Below are 21,909 nucleotides of genomic sequence, written 5' to 3' on the forward strand. Positions count from 1 at the left end.
GACTCACCAAGCTGTTTTACATTTTCACAAAGTATATATCCCAATCCCAATAAAATACAGATGGTGTCACACCGATTAAGTATTGTATATTCACTATTTCCTTTTTCTTCTTAATTCTTCTTCCCCTATATATTGACATGAATTCTCGTTACCAATAAAATGTTAAGAAATGGGGCCATGGTAAATATTTTGGATTTAGAGAACTTTCCAATGGAGAAAATGTACACTTACGTGCCTGGAAATTTAAACGAACTTTGTAACAGTTCCCTGTGCGAAAAGACCCAGGTGTAGGTGGCCATATTCTGACTCCTAGCCCCCGATTAGTCACAAATACCCAATGTATAAAGTAGCCTCTTAGCGAATATTATCACATGTTGCTTTAGCACACCTTAAAGCTAGAGTGCAGATAGATACATTGAATGATACGCCAAAATGTTTCGATGGTTCATGGCCAGAAAAAAGGAACAACCGATAAAACAATGCAAAGTCTTTTCCATGTTCTTCCAAGTGAGAAAAGCCAATAATTTGAAGGAATGGACTCTATAAAAAGGCGGACCCACAGCCATAACATTTTGAAATATAAAATGAAACTATAGTGATTTTTTGTTGGAGCTGGATACTTTTTTATTAGCATGGGTATATATGTTCCTCATGTCTGTCTGACTTTCTACTCCTTTTGTTTAAAAAATTGAATAACAAAAATACCACCCTCAAAGACTTTATTGGGGCAAGTTGTGAAGTTCATAAACTTCAAACTTTAAAGCAAAATCCACAATACTGTTTGCAAACTGAACTTCAATCATCCTTAGTAGCCAGCAAAGGGCTCCTGTGCAGGAACCATTTCTTGACTCCAACAGCAAAAGAAACCAGTTGTTCATTGTGTTTGGATAGACAAAAGGGTAGCCTCTGGGATTGAACTGTATGAATAGGAATTTAAGGTAGCTCTGTGCTCCAGCATCTTCCCATGAGATTTGGAGGGCTCACTTTTTCCTGAGATCTCATTGGCAGGAGGATGATGGCGCTAGGAGAAAGAAAACATATATTATCTAATACCTTCATTGGTTTTTGGTTAGCTTTTTTGTAAGAACAGGGAGTGCACATTTTGAAATCCCACCTTGCATACTTTAAATTGAAATATAAGATACATATTTTTAAATGGCCACAACTTTTTATCATTTTTTTAAGATGACAGCATATTTGGTCACTTTAAAGTACAAAACATTGTACAGACCACATCTGGAATATGCAGTCCAGTTTTGGGCACCAGTTAAAAAAAAGGATATTGTGGAATTGGAGAGAGTGCAGAGAAGGGCAACTAAATTAATAAATGGAATGAAGGAGCTCAGCTATGAGGAGATATTAGCTGAACTGAATCATTTCTCCTATGAGAAGAGACGTATAAGGGGGGATATGATCACCCTGTATAAATATATAAATGGTCCATATAGAGAACTCCTATCCCAACTTATCACTTAGGGATCATTACAAAGAACACTCTTTGCGTCTGGAGGAAAAGAAGTTTAAGCTCCTGATAAGGAAGGGATTCTTCACTGTACGGTCTGGGAAAATGTGGAATCGGCTCGCTCAGGATGTCGTTTTAGCAACTACTATAGATTGCTTTAAGAAAAAGCTTCAATACTTTTCTGGAAGCACTCAATATATCTGGGGAATAAAGCCTTAAAGTAAACTGTTGATCCAGGGAACATCCGATTGCCGCATGGAATCAGGAAGGATTTTTTCCCCTGTTGGAGCAAATTGTACCAGTTTTTTTGCCTTCCTCTGGACCAACTATGTCTATGTCTATAGGGTTTATTACCTGGGATATGTTTATTTCCCTAGTGGTTGATCTTGATCAACTTCTTATGGACTTATGTCTTATGTCTTATGTCTTTTTTCAACCTGACTTACTTAAAAGGGGATTTAACACAGTATTACTTTAAGTGTGTGCACACATATACAACCAGCTTATCGTACTTTTTTTTTTTTCTCCTAACAGATTTGTTTGTTTTTCAATTGAATTGTACAAGTAATATGTCACAATAAAGCTGGGAAAAGTTTTAAAATGATTTATTGTGTTTTTTTTTTTAAATCACAAAAAGCTGGCTTTTTAACAGGGATGTGTACACTTTTTATATCCACTGCATATGGTATATAGGAAAAAAGGTTTGGTTAAATTTAAGCTGTAACTCCAGCCTTTCTTTATGTTTCTGCCCCTTAGGAACCCCTGAAACAATTTTCCAGTCTTCAGAAACCCCTACTAAAAATCAAGTTTTAGGGGGTCAGTAGGAAATAAAACTCTTAAATTGGTGTCCAGTGAAAAGAATGACCTCTGCATTGGTGGATACAATGCCACCACTCAGTTTAAGGAACCTCTAGCCGCCCCTGGAGGAACCCTGGTTAAGAAAGGCTGCTCTAGATCAATCATTATAAGTTGTAATGTTTTCTCCTTGTGCACAATGATGTTTGATATCCAACATCAGTGCAGTTTCTGCTATTAGAAGACATTGCAATATATTAGAAATTTGGTCTTTTAGCCAGCTAGTACAGAAAGACATATTGCCATGCAGTACTTGTATTACTATATCTTTGAACCTTTTAAGAGTTGAAATAAAAGAAAAGTAGTGAGGGAGACCACAAAAGCACATTTGTCTACCACATGCCGTCTGTAGCTGTTTTATCATATTGAAAGTTAAAATGAAAATTCATATGAGGAAAGACAAGGAAATTGTCTCATTTTTACTTTTATGAGTGAGCGCTGCAGCAGGGCCCATTTATAACAGGCGTTTTCAATGAGATATTTATTTCCAAACCTCACCAAAAGCTCAGGAATAGCTCTGGACCTTTATTTTTAAATAACACAATTTATATTTTTGATTTTTGTTGAGGTGGTTTTTCTGTAAATGTTGTTTTCTGCAGCTTGTCTGTGGTTTTGGTAGAGTTTTCTATAGGAATAAATGCTAACACATATACAATGTATTGTATTTACATTTTCATTCATCAAGCTGAACAAAAAATATCCTCCACACCGGAATAAACTGAACTTCAGAACATTTCTAATATAAAGTTGATTTTTCTGCAGTCCTCCCTCCATGTCAAAAAAAAAAGTTAAGTGTTGAAAGAAAAATACTTACCTTGCACCTTACTGGGCCTTCTTCAGGATTCTTAGAACATTGAGGCACCTGAATTTGATGAGAATGCATCTTTCCCAGGATTCTTTAGTTACTAGTGCTTAAAGGATAATAATATTAATATTATTATTATTATTAATAAACAGGATTTATATAGTGCCAACATATTACGCAGCGCTGTACATTAAATAGGGGTTGCAAGTGACAGACAGATACAGACAGTGATACAGGAGGAGAGGACCCTGCCCCAAAGAGCTTACAATCTAGTAGATATGGTCAGAGGGTGGATAAACATATATATATATATATATATATACATTAACATTAACAGCACAGCTCCAAATATTATAGACTCTGCAGTAACTTTAAAATATCCTGCAAGATTATAACACACATCCCCACTCCCCACAGCAGTAGAAATCAGCAGTGTTTGAACTCCTAAAATATTACACAACTTTCCCAGCAGTAGAATTTTATAAAACGCCAAGGTTATCCCATTTATGTAGAAAAAAAAAAAACAATCTGATTTAAACCCAAATCCCAAGCTACATTGTTTAGAATTTCCCTTTTGCAGGATCTATAATCCAGATCTCCCACTAGGTGAAAATGGTGCATACATCCGTCCCAAAAATTCAGTTAAAATGGGTTTCGCATTAGATAATCTAGGGTGAAGCTCTTGGAAGCCTCTACTCTTAAGAGATGTGTCACCATTCTTCTTCATACTCAAGGGGTCCTTTGTAAAGGTTAGCTTTTACTAAATACCCCTGGGGGTATTTATACTATGAGCAGAAAACCACTGCTATAGAGCCCAGCAAAACAAATTCAAGCAAAAGCATAAGCAGCTTAAAAAATGCAAGTTAGAGAGCCAAGTGTGTAGTTAATTTGTCATAGGGTCCGATGAAGCATATGTATTCTATGGGGTCTAAACTTACCCTTTGACATTGGATGATCATTACTCTTTGGGCAGCAGGAGACTTTAGCAGACCCTCTTGAATGCTCTTGGATGTAGAAATGGCATTCCTATGATCACTGACATTATTACTAGAAGACAGGTCAAATGTCATAAGGCCCAGTAAGAACCAACCCCCAGGGGTTTGCCACCTAAAGCAAGATTTCTTCTTCCAACCACCTCCCATAGGATCCTGATGTCTATGGTTAGGGCCAATAGATATGTTGCTTAAGAAGACCCTTTGTATTAAAAAATAATATTAAAATATCATCTATTCACTTTTTTATTATTTGCAGTCATTTGTGGAGTGATAGCTGATCTTTCTACTTTTCTAATAGGAATTCCATATGTCTAGAAACCCTGTTGATTCAAAATAAGAAGCAGGAAACTGAGCGGGAAGATAGACGAAGCATTAGGCATATTTGTCACAAATATTGCTCTCCCTTGCTGACTGATTCAGACCACATGAGGATACCATTTTGTTGTCAGTAGGCTCGGATTTGAAGAGTGATGAGATGAGCGGGAAGTCTTGTGTGTCTTTATAAAATGTGCTGAAACGTGTCAGTATGCTGAAGATTAGTAGCTGAAGATTATCCTGTGAGCTTCAGGGCTCCCAAATTGCATTACCATCCAGTTTAAGCTAATAAAATAGCCGGGGCAGCATGGAACAGTCACACATGCCCAAATGCTATGTTGAATTTCCTAGTAAAAGGGTTAAAAGTCATGGCAAATAAAACTGGCTTTATTACAGCCTCTGGGGATCTTAACAATCCAAGTTTCATATTCTTGGGGCTCCAGAGCTATTAGACCTCCCTTTGACTGAGGTTCTTTGTGCTCCCTGTGTCCATCCACTTTTGATGAAAAGGAAGCAACTTCTGTCCATCTTTGTTGACTTTCTTTCCAATGCTTAAACTCCTTTCTGTCCCCACACAGCTCCATCTAGTAGCAACTGGGAGAAATTCAGTTAGCAGCAAAGGGGGCTAAAAACACACCCCATAGGTCATTGCAGGCCATACACCAGTAAGCAAAAAAAAATTTTTCTTCAACAGAAAGATCATCAACAGAAACTCCTAACACATTCTAAACACGCAGTAAACGCACTATAATAAAACTCCTCATTCAAGGTAATAAAATATTTTTTCTATGAATTGCAGATCTTGACAGCCTACCAGCCTTCAATTATTTACACTCACTCATGCAATTTTAAACTGTTAGAAATCAAGCTAAACTGATTAAAGAGTATTTGTTGTGATAATAAGGGATATTTGATAATGAATAACCTCACAGTAAAAGCAACTAGATAGGTGAGTCGGGGCTTGTTTATGGCTTGTTCAGAAAAAGTAGATAGTTTAATGCCCATAGCCCAGGCACATTCTCATATTATATGATGTGGCACTGTTGGTGCAATTATCAGAAGTGGAAGTTCTGCGCCAATGTGCTCACCCTTGCATCCGTACCAATAAATGTTTTTTGGGAAGTTAGGTTGTACAGCAGGGGTGCCTACACTTTTTTGGCTTGCAAGCTACTTTTAAAATGACAAAGTCAAAATGATCTACCAACAATACCAACTTGGACTTAATAACTCCTATGTGTGATAGAGTTCATTTTGAAAGGCAGGCCTCCGCAATCTACTCTTGTTGCCTTTGCGATCGGTGGTAGATCGCGCACCACCTGGTGGACAACCCGGTTGTACAGGGTACTATTCAAATTTGTATGTGGCCGCTACAACACTTTGGATTTCACATGCTTTCCATACACTACCCTATGAATATCAGACATACTTAGACTAGGTAACAATTGCATGGCTGACTGAAGAAACCTGCACTGGTGCTAAAAGGTGTACATAAGTAGAGTAAAACATGGCAATGTTCCTACAAAATTATTCCAGATCCACTTTACTATTTTACTGCCTATCATAGGGCAGTTACAATGTCTTCGGCCAAACCACAGTCGTACAGAGCAGCTTCCATCTTGCCATCTAAGATAAGAGGAGGGAGTTACGGAGTGATTGTGGTTTCGAAAGCAACACGTTTTCAATGTAGGAAAACATCTTCTATTATACTTTAGACTGAGCACTTTGTTAGTTTTGGATGATGAATATGGTGTAGAAATCAGCAGAATAATGGAAATATTATTTTATAAGTAAAGACTATTCTGTTACACTAATCTAACATGAAAGTTTAACTGCAACGGCAACAATAACATATTTATCTTCACGGTGTAGAGCTAAACCAAAATCCTTCAAATGCTGACATGTTTCTATTAATGGTCATTGAGAAGAAGAGCTTTCTGGACATGCAGCAGTTCAGTAATTAATTAAAGAAACCACTTTCTCCTAGACTTTAGTTTCAGTGTAATCATAAATCAAATCTGGGCATCTGGTTCCAATAAATAAATGTTTAGCCTTTTTTTGGATAGAGTGGGGTGGTATTTGATTCTTTGTTTTATTTTACTTCTTTTTAGAAAACTATCAGCATCCTAGGATCTCCTAGTCAAATATAAGGAAACTTAGAATCCTTTAGTAAGGTATAGTCAACTTAAAACCACAAATAAATTATGGGCATTCTAGAACAATCCCCCTCATAAAGTATAGGCAACCTAGAACACCCTAGTAAGATATGGGCAACCTAGAAACCCCCTTAAAATATTGAAAACCTAGAACCCCGTAGTAAATTATGGGCAACCTAGAATCCTCTAGTAAGGAATTGGCAACCTGTTAAATTCTAGTAAGATATGGCAACCTAGAAACCACCTAGTACAATATTGGTAACCTAGAGGCCCCTGGTAAAATATTGGTAACCTAGACCACCTGTCAACTTTAATTGCTGTCCATGTTCTTGTTGAGGGTTTTTCTGCACTTCTTGTTTGGCGTAACCACTGTCACCATGTAGAGAATATGCACTTCAGAGCAATAAAAAGTCACACTGTACCTAAAACTAAAAAAATGAATGATGAAACATTTTAAAATGATCACATCTGCAGTGTGTGGGCACATAAAAGTTTGTGAATCTTCTGAATCTATGTAGCTTTTCACTACCATGATTTTCACAAAAAGCTGCATAAATGCTTATTTTCCCCTACTGGTTGCTTGGCAAGGCAATATTTAAAAAGCAAGGGTGTCTATAAATAAAGGTGGTTGTTGGTCCCCATGGGGCACATAAACATGAATGCTTGGCTCAGCATTGAAGTTTATTTCAGTGGAAAAGGGAAAGGGAGGAGGCTAGGATTGACGTTCCCTGAGAGAGGTCAGCCAGTGGTCTGATTCAGCCTAAGATGGTCCCTGAGTCAGCCAAATCATCCATTGGCATCTTTTGTGTATTGGCTAATGAAAAGTTATTTCCACATCATTCCAGACTGATTATCAGTCTTACTAATTTCCTGACCTCCTTCATCCATACAAATAAAACAAAAACATTCCATTCTAGTTAATTAATGACTGTTGTGTGAAACTTCACATCTAATTGTTGTCTTTCTTGCATTTTAGGTGGATGATTTATATGTTTTTTTTAACCATATGTATAACATTTTTGATTCAAGAATGAACAATGAATACACGGTGCAGCCATGGTATTGGATTCACAGGGCAATGTAAACTTTCTACAAACAGGGTACCGCAGAGGTCGCTTACTTTCAGACTCCCTCTGTTTAAATGGACTCACCACTTCATTGAACATCTTTGGGATGAGTTGGAGCATGGATTGTGATCTGGTTCTTCTCATTTGACATCAGTAGCAGACCATACTTTTGGTTATATGGTTTTTAGGAAATAACTAGTGTTCCTCAAATAATCCTAATTTTTAATTTGGTCTAGGTTCGGTGCCAATGGGGATGCATCCCACTGTCTACCTTGTAATGCAATATTCATCAAATTCATCAACATCAAATCAGAAAAGTTGTTGGGTTTAGTTGCCTACCAGGCATAATCCATTTTCTGTATTCGGTTTCTGTATTCGGTTCTGGGACAAGCAAGGGAGAAGAGTAGAAGTGACAAAGGTGCAATAGATAGAGCTACCAAAAAGTGGGGAGGTACACAGAGGGAGCTTTCTCTGGGAACAAACCTTGACAATCATCAGGAATGAATGGCCAATGGGAACACCACTTACTGTGTACCTGAAAAATGAGCAATGCAAAATTTAATCGATTGTTAAAGTTTGTGGTGGTGATTGGTTGTTTTCAGGGGTTGTTTACTTCGGAATGCCCCCTACGGTGTACCTTAAGAATAAGAAAATTAGGTTTACTTGAAGATTTATCTTATTTGGTTTCTAGAGAACTTGGATGTTGTAGTATTTTACAGTCCAAACACTTTCTAAACAGCAAAGCATTTATTGTCAAGTGGTGATCCTATCAGAAACACACTCTAGATAAGGGTGGCAACACTTGCTTGCTGTAATGTATCTGTGGAGAAGTGATGTTGCCCCTCTAGTGCTACACATACCCTCCCCTCTCTCCTGCTCCATAACATATGCTAAGGCATACGGAGGAACAATCTAACTCAACCTTTTTAACATGGGGGAACCCTTGAAATAACTTTGAAATCTTCAAGGAACCCCTACTACAAAGACTATATTCACAGCTCAGGGTATATTAGAATGGTGGTCAGTAGGCAGAAGGCCTCTTACATTGCTGGCCAATGGGAAGAATGTCACCTTTACAGACAGCCAAAGATCATTGGTTTCATTTAAAATCACCAGAGAGGCACAAATTCCTTATTTCTCAGGGAACCCTTAGAAACCCCTGGAGGAATCCTGGGGTTCCATAGAACCCTGGTTGAGACACTAAGATCTAACTGCCAAAAGTGCGGCCAAAGCAGGGGACAGAGGGCCCGGGACATCATCAGCTTGCAAGATATATGGCATAATTTAACAAGGGGTTTTTCCTGCACACTTTCAATGGTATTTTTAACATATCAAATGGAACCACATAAGAGAAGTTCATTGCTGGCATTTATATAATTTATTATATATAATTATAATTTAAGAAACCCTAATCGTTTTAGTAAACATAAAAATATTGTGTTATGAGTTGCTTAATTTTTTTTTAATAAAATAAGGGTCATGTTTCCAAATATTCACCAAAATAATATCAAAGTTGTGTGAAGACATATAACATAAATAAATAAAATATCAAAGATTTCTAATCATTGGAAGTCTTTCATCCCACGTCTGCATTGAATTTTAGAAAGCGACACAAGACATCTATGAATAGAAACGTGTGCCTTCAAAATGAATTAAAAGTGTTTATTTTGTCAAGAGACCTAAACTTTCTCATACTTGAAGTCATTAGAGCCATATGGTCATACTGTATGTAATTTCTATGTTCTAACGTCTCTCATGTGTTCCCTGCACTCATACAGAGTGGGTTATATTTTCAGCACTTTATTTTGTGGAAAAAATGTATTATATTATTTTCATGTCCAGAATTTAAATTGCTAGAAAAAATGTTTTAGTGTTTTGAAACTTATATTTTAATATATTTTTTTTAGAATAGTGATCACTTTATCTAAGCAAATTTACAGCAAAATAAAATGTAGTCTGTAGAGTTATAACATGAAACATATGATGCATAACAGATTGTTGTAGCTTGTGTATGTTGTTCTTTGTATTATTGATTTTTATTGTGTTTCTCTCTTGAAAAGTAATAAAAACCATTTCTTTTAAAAAATAATTAATGGTATTAGAGAAATTAGAGTTATTTTAAGTGTTTTTTGATTATTATTATTATTATGTATTATGTATTTATATACTGGAAATGAATTGGTTTGCCTGATGTACCAAAAAACATCAAAAAAAGTGCATAAAGCATTTCATAGCAGGTTATCCTAACGCACATTAGTTTTCTTTCTTTTTTTTTCTTTTTTTTTGCAATGCCCAAAGTGAGTTGGGCTGCCAGAATAAATAGCACCATGTTGGACTAACATATGTGACAGATACATGGTCATTACTGCAGTGCCATAGTGTAAATGGGACATTTTTTGTGATAGGGTAGTCCTTTCATTTTGAAATATGAAATATTCAATCAGGGACCTTTTTTAAACAAAGCACATCACAATGCTGAATTGGAAATTATCCATATGTTCAAATGTATTAAAACATGTGCATTGAGGTATGTTTGCAAAGTACATTGGGGTGCCATTCAAAATTAAACCTACTATGCATGTAGAAACGATGGTGTGGCGTTACAGAAAATCCACATGTTGTTGTATGTAAATGCCTTTTATTGACACATTGGGCCTGGTTTATTAAAGCTCTCCAAGGCTGGAGAGAATACACTTTCACCAGTAAAGCTGGGTGATCCAGCAAACATGGAATGGATCTATAGATGGTCAAGGATTAAAAACATTTACTAACAAATAGCAAATTCCAGGTAGCAACATCCATTACAAGTTTGCAGAATCACCCAGCTTCATTGATGAAAGTGTATCCTCTCCAGCCTAGGAGAGCTTCAATAAATCAGGCCCACTGTTTATTCTTTTTAACTTTCATATTTCAACCTCAAAGTTTTGCTGTTTTGAATGGCCTATTTAGAATACTTTCTGTATTTACTATACTCAAAATGTTTTAGGACATTATTCACACAACTTTATCCAGAATGTACACAATTTTCTAATTGGTTTCTACTATGTACAAATCCTGGGTGAAAGTTCTATGAAACATTTATACATATATTTTACTTCCTACCACCAACTATGTCATCTGTCTTGGTTTGTTCATGTGTCAGTGGCAGCTTTCACTGAAAGCAAATATATCAGATACAGAACGTACCTTCTTAAATACTACTTTTTTCAGCACCGTCTAGGATCAAGTAGTTATTGCAAAAGAAGAACAATCATCAAAATTCACACTGACATCCTATAAAATTAAATAAAATTGTCTGTCGCAGTGTCAGATTATTTTAACTGTTTTACTCTTTTCTTATGGTAGTGGAGGGAATTTAGATGGTGGCTAATTCCTCCCCATAGGCAGCAGTAGCCACAGCGAACCCTGCAGGTTACAGCAGGAATTACAGCATTCTGCAAGCGCTAAGTGCACTACAGATAACAAGCTTCCACTGAACGTTTGTCACCAACTTCTGCAAAAATAAATGCAATAAAGCCTGCAAAACTGGTAAGTCATCTAAGCATACCTGTTATTTGTCATTTATTGCTAAAATACAATTTTCATTTATGATTTTTCCTTGGCCAAGGTGGTGTCTTTCAATGTGTTGCAATCAAGAGAAAGCATTAGATGAATAATGATGGGACTTAAAACTGGAAGGTAGGCAGTCTTGGTTGATTGGTTGGACAGCAGTAGGGATGGAAAAAATGGGCACGACCTACAACCTATGCTACAGAATAATAACCCCCGTCATTGGGAAGGGGTGGGGTAGTGTTGCCTTTTTGCCTTGGGTGCTAAATAATAAAACCCTGTTCGGTCACTGTTCAGAGAGAACTATAATCTGGCAGTGTTGGCTGTAAAATTTTTTGCAAGAATTTATAAAACCCCGTAATGAAGCCCTATTACATTTATGATTGCAGAGGTGTTGAAGCGATTGTTATCTAAACGCATTTATCCTTTAAGAAAAAGAGTACAATACATAGAATTATACAACAATGTACCGTTATCAAATAATTTACAATATGTCATTTTCAATTACAAGTAATTTTATACAATTAAAAGATGTATTTTGATGGTAGTTTTCTTTATGATATGTTTATACTTATACAGCAGTGCTTTCACAATGCAGTGCCTTCAGTCCATAGAGAATGCAGCATGGATCCCAATTGTTAGCCTTGGACCCTATAATGAACGACGCTCTAAACCAAGCTGGTACTAGAAACACTTAGAAGTGATGTTTCTGGATCTGGATCCCAATAATGACTCTGTGCTAGGTAGTAATGGCTTTAATAATGCAACTATTGCGGCCATGGTTAGTTTATAGTAGGGAATACACTGCATGGAAATGACACCATAACATAAGTGTGAACATATCCTTAACCACTCAACCATATCCTAACACACAAAATACTAGTTACCTAAAGGTTGACATTATTTTTACATTTTCACATCAAGTAGGTAGCACTGAAATGATATAAAATAAACCAAAAAATTTTGCATGATCATAGCAGACATTTCATGGGTTGACATTGTAATACATAGGAGGCGATGGATAACAGAAAATCATAACGTTACCTTTATATTCTACCATCCATTAAAATTGGCAGACACTATCTCATTGGCTGCTTGGAAGTCTTTGAGGCCTGTGTTGACAGATTTTGGGTGCTAGTTTAACACCGGCTTGAAATGCTACTAGAAGCAATCAGCATTCATTGACAAATGTATTTGACCTGAATTTGACCTTATGACCTGCCTATGACCTGATTCAATCTGAGTTTGCATTCCTAAAAAACGTAGAAAGCAAAACCATCCTTAAGCAAACAAATGCCCATCAACCCAGACCCATTTTATTTTTTTTTTATTTTTTTACCTTGATTCCAGGAACTATTGCCACTCAGCTATGTCTTACATAATGTTTATCTATGTGGCAACACTTGCCAAAGTCCTAAAACAGATTTCAATATAACATTTTGTATAACAAAAATTTAGCTAATTTTATTTAAAAAATCTAGAAAACAAAGACTGATCTAATTGATTATTTAATTTCCCATGAGAATTTGTTACTAATGCCTTAAGATCCACCTTTTCAGTTCTTGAAAATCAGCCTCTCTGATGTTCCCCAGCAACCAATGAGATTCAAGCTAACTGCAACTCAAGTTAGAAAAAAAAAGATTTAAAATTCTTTCCTTTTCAATATGCAATGCTTGTAAATTAATTATTCTTTACACCTATAGGTGGGGGTAATCTATTTGGTTTGAAAGCTGAATAAGTTAAACTTTTCTTAACTTTTTTGGTAAAACATTAGAAAGTTTTTGAAAATATGTAAAGTATTTGCAAGTTTGCAAATTAAAGAACGCTGATATATCTGGTAAAAACTAACACTTTGGTAAAGAAACACTTTAACTGTGTAATCCTTGGAAACTATATTTTTCTTATCGGTTATCCGGTCAGGTTTGCATTATAAAAACAGAAAACAGCGGCCCAGCAATAAATAGCAGATGCACCACCAAACTGAAAACTTGTCATTGTAGAAATTCTACAAATCTACATGCTACAGATTTCCCCGATGGGGCAGTATAATCAAGAAATAGGGGCAGGGGCAGGCAGGTTTTTTGTAAGGCCGGCTCTTGATAATTAATGCCCAAGAGGCCATTAATAATAATCTTGCATTATCATCTTCCTAAATTTGTGAATAATCAAGGGGAGAAAAGGAACCCTGATCACATGTCACCCTATTTGCTGACTAATTTACAGACCTATTTATAAATAGTAGAACACTTATATATTTCAAATGCATTTTTAAGCTTCCATATGATAAGTAAAATAAAATATTTTATTCATGAAGCACAATCTGAGCTCCATGACACATATTGGGAAGCATTATAATCCTTGTAGAAAAGACCACCTGGTACTATAAAAAGAAGAGTCAAGTGTAGAAGGAGAATCTATACCCTCCACTCTATACCCAATGGCTCTACAAGGGCCATTGTATCTTAAGGTTTATTACTGTGACCCTGTCAAGAGAAGTGTCTGATATTGCAGGTCTTCTTCAAATGCTCAATAAATGTTCGATCTGATTTATTACATTTCTCCAAGACTGGAGAAGATAGACTATCATGCGAGAACCTGGGTGACCAAGCAAACTTGGAACTGATTTCTTAAAATCAATTTCAATTATTTGAAAAATGTTTGGAAATCAAGACCAAATCCATTCCAGGTTTGCTTGAGCATCCAGGTTTCCTCATGATAGTAAATCTTCTCCCATCCTGGAAAGCTTTAATACATCAGGCCCTTTGAGTCCAAGATCTAAAATATGCGTTTCTTCTATCTATACCTAATCTAGGGCACTCTAAATATGGAGGCCAATGCATAAACATGACATCCGGGAAACTAGCATAAAAAAGTCAGCTATGGCATTTTCCATGGTTCTTGTGACAACTTGGTCTTGCCCCATGGTATATTGTATCCATAGGTGGTACTGCTGTTAAATCTGGACTGCATTATCCGCATTCATGAGTTATGAAAAAAGATATCTCTCACTATTCAAAAAGGAGCCGAAATCCCCCCTGGCAAAGAAACCCGTACCAATAAAAGTCATGTATCTTGGGGTGCAAATTCTTAAGCTGTCCATACAATGGTTGATGGGTCACGACCAAGGTAAATGATCAATATCTTCTTGTATTGATTGCTTACTTGGATGCACTCATTGACAGCTACTTCTGACATTCAGCTGGGAGGGCTTCCTACTTGTTTTGAATCTAAGGTCTAACCTATTACAAATTATGTTTGTGTATGGCCACCTTTGACCAGGTCATAAAAATTTAAAGGTGGAAAAATGAACCAAACGTTGAGATGTAAGGGCCCGATCACACTATGCTGCAACATGCTTTATTGTGTTTTGAGGTACACTTTGATGTGATCAGCAAAATCACACCTCCTGTATATGCTTTTTCCTGCTATATTTTTGGTGTGTTTTATACACAGATTGGGGAACCTTTCAAAATGAATGCCATACCATTGATCAATGTGTGAATGGGCCCTCTGAGCCTTTGAAGATGTTGTACAATTATGACAATATAATTTATGATTAAACATTAGAACATGACAAATAATCACCTTCCCATCCCTGTAAGTAATAACACTGCATGGAAATCACCAACGCACTGAGACAAGTCCTTCCGATCGTAATGCCGGTAGCCTAATGACATCGGTGTGCTGGTACCAATCTGCCAATGTCACTGCTGAGTTCCACTGCACAATTTGAAGATAATCACCATATATTCCAATAATTTGTTTCTAACAGTGTATCACATTTTTTTTCTTTTCTTTCTGTTTTCAGTCACTTTATAAAATTTGCTAATTTATTGCACATCCACCCTGGCAATTCAGGTAAAAAAATGTATCGCACTCTAGAAATTAGAATGATAATTAGTGCATTTTTTTCCTCCAAATATATCCACATCACACCTTGATCAGACCTTTCTCCTAGCTAGAAAAGTCTGTCAGTGGGCCGTTTTTAGGTATATAGCTTTGTTTTGGTCAGGGGTGAGATTCGTTGAGCCAGTTTTGAAGAAGACAAGCTGCCGGCCTATGGAAGTAAAAGAAAAAAATTATATCATTAATAAAATATTTTAAAAAAATCGATTTCTCAGCAGCCAAAATGCCATGCTTTAACAAGATGTCATATAAGTGTGCCTTAGACCAATCTCAGACTTGGGGTCGAAAACCATGTGGTTAGTTGCTTCCAGGTGCACAGCAAACTGCTGCTATGCCTCCAGGAGGGGCAAACTGCGCTGCGTAATATGTTGGCGCTATATAAATCCTGTTTAATAATATTAATAATAATAATAAACTGCACCACAGGTCAACATGTTTGCATGCGTTGCCCTTGTGCATTGCACGTTTGCATGCGTTACCCTTCCAGGAACTGTACTGCAACCCCACTGCAACCGTAATTAGTAGTAATTCCCATTCTATGCCTTCGGTATATTGACCCCCTGTCTGTAGACTGGCAACAAGTCCACAGACAGCAAATGGAAGTATCTGAGAAATGTGGCTTTACAGATGCAATGTAAATATGTGTAGCTAATCATACATCCAAATACATTTAATTAGAAATACATCTGGAGTTCAGGTACACTTTAAGCAAACTTTAGAGTACTTTAAGTATACAGGGCAGCTTTGTAAACCTTGGCCATTTATTGCCATTCCATGCTTATGCTCTATGTCATACATAAGCAACATCAAAAACACATTTTTAACAGATAGGTAGGTATGGCAAAGTAATCTCTTTATTATGAACATATTAAATATATATTTTCATTTTTACAATGGTATCCCTTTAACTTCTCACAGTCTAGGTGCAGAGAATTGTAGTGATTTCAGCATTTTAATTCTAATTAAACATAACACCACCTACTCCCATTTTCTCTGTATGTTTTCTGATATTCTTTGTCTGATTGCTATTTAACAAGGCAGATTCTGCTTTTCTGTGTCCTTCAATAATAACAGCTTTCTTGTGCAGAAGAGCTGAGAATTGTTGGCTGTCTGCTTAGTCTCAATTACACCATCCATCCTTCTGCACTTCCACATTCATTTCGGCCTATCTTTCACTAGAGTGTTGTGTGTTTTTCCTCCCTAGATACTCCTTTCTGGTCTGATGACTGTTGAACTGGGCACCATCTGCTTCACTGGATGGAAGTCAGCGACTTATTCAGCGACACAAAGGAATTTGCAGCTTTTTTTTGCAGATGGTTCACTTTTGATTTTTCATGCCGGAGAGAGATTTCCTTATTGTAGTATGACTTTGTTCAGAAGGACTTACATGGAGCTTGCTTAACTTGCATTTTAGAAGCTAAAGAAAAACTTAATATGGGAATATGAGTCCAGGATCTGACCAACAGTGCATGAAAAGTATGTTGTTTGTTGTTTTTTGGTGGATATGTAACTATGGGATGAGTTTATGGGACTCCCCAAAAAACATCAGAAAAATGTTAATTAATTGTTCATTAAATATATAAAGAAAGATCCTGAAAGATATGAAAGATCCTTTCCAACGACAATAATTGCACTTGTGTATGCGGCTTTATAAGCATGACAAGAACAAGGGGCTGCTACTAGGAGTCAAAAAACTAAAATAAACCCTGACCAAATGCTGACCACAGCAATAATCAAATTGAAAAGATGGTCTTTAGACATCCATTTGTCTTTATTTTTAAATACCCGTCTGCATATATATTCATGAAAGTGGAGCAAGTTTAACTTCATTACATTAGATTGAATACTGATTATACAAAAAAAACCTCAACAGATTCTTCCCAGAAATATTGTTGCAACATAACCTATACTGAGACTACCCTTTATCCATAAATACCAAACAAAATTCATCTCTTACAAACTATGAAAATGAAACACTGAGGTCTTTGCCTCTTTTTTGTTTTGCACCATTTTTTTTATAAAACAATTACTATAATGATTAACAAAAAAAATCATAGAATTAGATGTACAATGAAAGTGTACATTACCTGTCCATGTTGTCTGATTTGTCCAGACAAAGGCCTTGCACTGAGAATGGCTTTCACAAATATCTATTGCTTCATTTAAGTTGAACACAGAGAGAAGACATCCATCATGATGATAAGATGGCCAACATCTGTAGTCTTCTTCTACTATAGAAACGCCTTCTACCCGGTCGTACTCTGAAACAAAGAAAATAGGAAATGCTAAGGACACACTAATCCTGAGGATTGCATTAGTTTTAAGGTACTTTAGATGTTCAAACAAATCAAAAGGCTAGTGGGCAGCACAGTGGCTTGGTGGTTAGCACTCTGGCCTTTGCAGCGGTAGGTCCTAGGTTCAAATCTCACCCGGGACACTATCTGCATGGAGTTTGCAAATTCTCTCCATATTTGCATGGGTTTCCTCCCACATTCTAAAAACATGCATTTAGGTTAATTAGCTTCCCCCCGAAACTGTCCTTGGACTGTGTTAAAGACATATGACTATGGTAGGAACATTAGATTGTAAGCCCTTTTGACTATGGACTTTTTTAAAGTGCTGAGTAATCTGTAGGAGCAATTTAAATACAGTGTAAAAATATTAATAGTTCCCAGCAAGAGAAGAGGTCACACATCCAGGGAAGCCATCTTTTTCTTCTTTCCAATGCTGTAGACTTCTTACAGCAAATGACACTTCCGGGAACATTGGAGGCCAGTGTTCACTATGCTGTAGCTCTGTCTTCCTACCTATATCAAAGCTGAGTCCTGCATTACCATAGGGTCAGAAGAAGGAACCAGCTTTGATGGTGAATACGGGCATTCATCCCTTCTAGAAGTGCCAAATACAGAAGAGATCGGAAGAGAAAGCAGGAATGGAAGGGAGTCCCTGGACAAAAAACTAACGCTATTCATCCCTTCTCTTGCTGGGAGCTGGCCTTTGATTATTTTTTGTTTAATGCCCAATGACGGGCATTTTATTTTGCTTTTGATAGAGTAGGAAATGATTACAGCCCTCTGTGTTCCAAATGGGAAGATTTTCCCTCACTGGCTAGGAAAGAAGAAACCAGACAAAAATTAAAGGGGCACTACTCAATTTCTTGTATTGGTGTCACAAGGAGAGGAAGTTATAGGAAATCTCTGCAAAGGAGATAAAATGTTTAACTTTTCCAAAAATAAAAAGTTATAGAAACAAAAAAAAACACTAAAATTATGATGCCATTTTGTTTCAGCATTTTGGTGTTTCTTATGATCTACCCAGTCCTATGCGCCTCTTTACCTTCCAGCTGCTTAAAAATAAAGGTGGTGCAGAGGCACACACGGAAGATAGAATTGCTTATTTTGCACAATGTTTATTTCTGTGATACACGCTTAAAGACAATATTTACAGTGACCTGATATATTAATATTCACTTGATAAAACAATTGCTTTACACTAAACAGCATCCACCACAAGTAATCCCTTTGCAACTTTGAAGGAAAACAGGCAGAGAGTTATCTATATAGATGTGGGAAAAAAAGCTAACAATGAATTTCTCGAACAAGCCAAAGAAACAGTATGAGCAAAGTTCAAATCTTTCCCTTTTCAATAGTTTATATATGAATTAAATACATTGCATGCAGTTAAAGGATCAGCACATAGAGCTGACTTGTATGGAATTATTAAATTGCATATGCATCGGAACGCAGGGCAGGTTCAATTTTGTGAGAAGAAAGTTCTGCAATAGACTGGAATGTCTTCTTGCAAGATTTTCACTGCTCAGCCTTTCCAATGAACTCTACCCAGAAGACCAATGATGCCACACCCAGGAATGAGGGTAAGGTAAAGTAAATAAGGCAATAACAAGATTTAAAATACATTAATGCCATCAAGACTTCATTCATTAATTTTATCTATTGCTTTGTAATTGACTTGATTAGCTTTGCACAAAGTTATCTCCTTTGTTTGGCAACATAAGATGTTCTAAAGCTGAAAGTCGCTCAAGGCCGCACTGATTGATTACAGTACTGTGACAAATTATATAGAGGTTACATATCTCTCCTCCCTGGATACTAAGGTCTCAGGAAGCCGGGTGAGCCAGGTCACTGAACTGCTAGGATTTATAGTGTGAATATGTTTCTAAATGGTTTGGGGGAAGTGATATTATGAAAAACCAAATGCTGCCAGAATTGGCACCTTTATGTTTAATAGGAGCATGAATCTGTAGATTTATTGCTTTAGTGGAAAGCTAGGGTTAAATTACTTAAGGAATACGGCATGTTCATTTTGTGTATACAGATAGTAACTGGCTGCTAAAAGAAACTCTCATTCTTGAGGCCCATAGAGATGCTAGATTTTCACAGCCCAAGGCATAAATCAGTACTTATGTCCCAAAGAGAACCACCATGTTGGATCACCAACTACTAACAATGTAATAATGGATATTTTTTTCCTGCAACATTTTATATTGGGAGAGATCTGGATGTGCCTTTTCACACAGGGAAAGGAGCTGGCTGGTGCCCACATGTTTGCTTAGAGGCCTTCTAATTCCTCGGACATGTATAATAAGTTAACACATGCAGTAAATTAGGCAAAGTGCTGACATTTGCTCTAGATATCATAACACTTGATAAAAACAGCCCCTGGGTATATAATGTGGTAATTTGTTTTTCCTTGTTGCAGTCGATAAGTATGTTCCCTATAACACTTGATAAAAGGAAAATGAATGACTACATTGTGCATTCCTTTTATAAAGTCATCAGTCTTCTGCATCACTTTCACAGTACCAGTCTTCCAATGTTTTCCCAATTATGCTCCATTCAAAACAGAAACGAAAATATTTCTCGACCTTGATTATAAACTTTTTAGTTTGCTAAGACTCGTGTGAAATATAAAATTAATATTGTTTTTCATTCTTTTTTGCATTTCGTTGAAGCCTGTTTTAGAAACTTGGTATCCAAATAGGCTTTTTCTAAGGATAGATGAACACCATTGTTCTAGACCAGTTACCTGATGGTGATAACAATAGATCATGTTGGTGGAATATGTGTTCATATGGCCACTTGTAGAAAGAGCATAAATAGGAGACATTTATCCAACATGCAGAACTTAGACTTGAGGAGCCTGAACCAACATGCAGAACTTAGACTTGAGGATCAAAGTCCAATCCCTTGACTTTAGAGAGAAGATCAAGTACCTAGCCAGCTCCAGAACTATACAGGGACCACCATCATGACTCCTGCAGTAGGATGAATGGACAACGTTACAGATTCTCTATTAGCAAGGTTAGAAAACCATGCCAAAATTACTTTCAGACAATGTTTACAACTATACCACAAGATTAAATCTCAGTAAATATTTACTTAAAAGTGAATAAGGAATAAATAAGTGGTAATAGCTCATTCCCTCTCTCTCGCAGCCTAAATTCCCTATGACTCTCTCTAATAGATGATGAGAAAGAGAACATGGAAAATGTCACTTTATGTTCTCACCCTCCTCTTCTACACTGACTAATATATTACCAGCCTGCTTTGGCTGCCTTTCAGTCTCAGATGGCTTTAAAAGCCACCCTCTTGTTCTCTGTTCACAGCTCCTCCGAGTTTCTCCAGCCATCACTGAGCTGCCTTTATTGCCCAAACCATCAGTGAATTAATCACTTTTAAATATTACAACTTAGCTCATTTATAAACATGCCATTTAGATGTAATAACTCAGCAGATTCATATTTTGCAATTGTACGTAGCATGTGATATGTAAACCACACGGTCATGCTTATACTAAGCTTAAGTAAATAATTATTCCTCAGTTATACAGTGCATGTGTTTGTGAATGGCACGATTTAAATCCAGAACGATAGATCACAATCTTTCTTTCTCTCCCTGTTCCCTTTTTTTCTCCAGCGTTTCTATTTTTTATTGCTCCAATCTTGGTCGTTCTCTCTTTCTATGGCACTTATGTTTGCTCCCTTCCTTTGTCTCAATCCTTGTCCTGTTTTTTTTTTAATACCACATTTTCTCTCCATCTCTTTTAATATCTGTCCTCTTTTCTTTCTACCTTTCTCTTGCAATACTAGTCTCTCCATGCCTGCCAATATCTCTACTCATTTGCCTTATTGCCCCAACTTTCCTTCCTCTCCCGCTTCCTTCTTTCATGCTCCATCCTTCTCAGATTTGCCCAAATTTGCACTTTGTCTGTCTTCCTTATCAATCCCATCCCCTTTCTTTCCTCTCATGCTACCCCCATAAAGTTCCTTATCTCCCCTCTTCCTCCAGGCATTATGCCTAAGGAAATCCTGTTATCAACTTAAAATAAAATCCAGCAAATGCTTAATTTTCACATTGTGCACTTCATACTTCATGCCTCCTACTCTTCTCTGACCCAGCTTCCTCATCCCTCCCTTCACTTTGCTACATAAGGGGGTGAGTAAAGAAGAACACAAAACTACCAGATTATTGTTATTATTATTATTATTGATAAACAGGATTTAAATAGCGCCAACATATTATGCAGCGCTGTAGATTGACAATTTTTAGCCTTATGGGCTGCTGACATCCCATCCGACGTGGCAGCACCCAACCAAAGTCTTCAGGTTTTTGAATGTCTACACAAGGAAGTATTTACAGGTAAATAGGCCTATATATATATTCAATACCCATAGAATCTCTAAGAAGACTGAAGCTGAAATGAAATGCCTGGGTCACTTATATAACTCCACCAGCAAATTTTACATTGTATGGCGGTGTTTAAAATTAATATATTGTAAAAA

The 21,909-nt window shown here is 36.7% G+C and overlaps 1 protein-coding gene across 1 annotated transcript in view; it reads right to left on the reverse strand.

Annotated features, from left to right (window-relative positions):
• Positions 1-10,794: 10,794 nt before the first annotated feature.
• The window catches only part of PKDCC (protein kinase domain containing, cytoplasmic), a 41,253-nt gene continuing 30,138 nt past the window's right edge, over positions 10,795-21,909 (reverse strand). The window contains exons 6-7 of the mRNA XM_072409792.1: positions 17,195-17,368; positions 10,795-15,258 (exon numbers count right to left, since the gene is read on the reverse strand). Coding sequence (XP_072265893.1) covers positions 15,173-15,258; positions 17,195-17,368 — 260 coding nt within the window. The 3' untranslated portion in view covers positions 10,795-15,172. The remainder of the gene's footprint in view (positions 15,259-17,194; positions 17,369-21,909) is intronic.

Source organism: Pyxicephalus adspersus, chromosome 4, assembly GCF_032062135.1.
Source record: "Pyxicephalus adspersus chromosome 4, UCB_Pads_2.0, whole genome shotgun sequence".
Taxonomy (NCBI): Eukaryota; Metazoa; Chordata; class Amphibia; order Anura; family Pyxicephalidae; genus Pyxicephalus; species Pyxicephalus adspersus.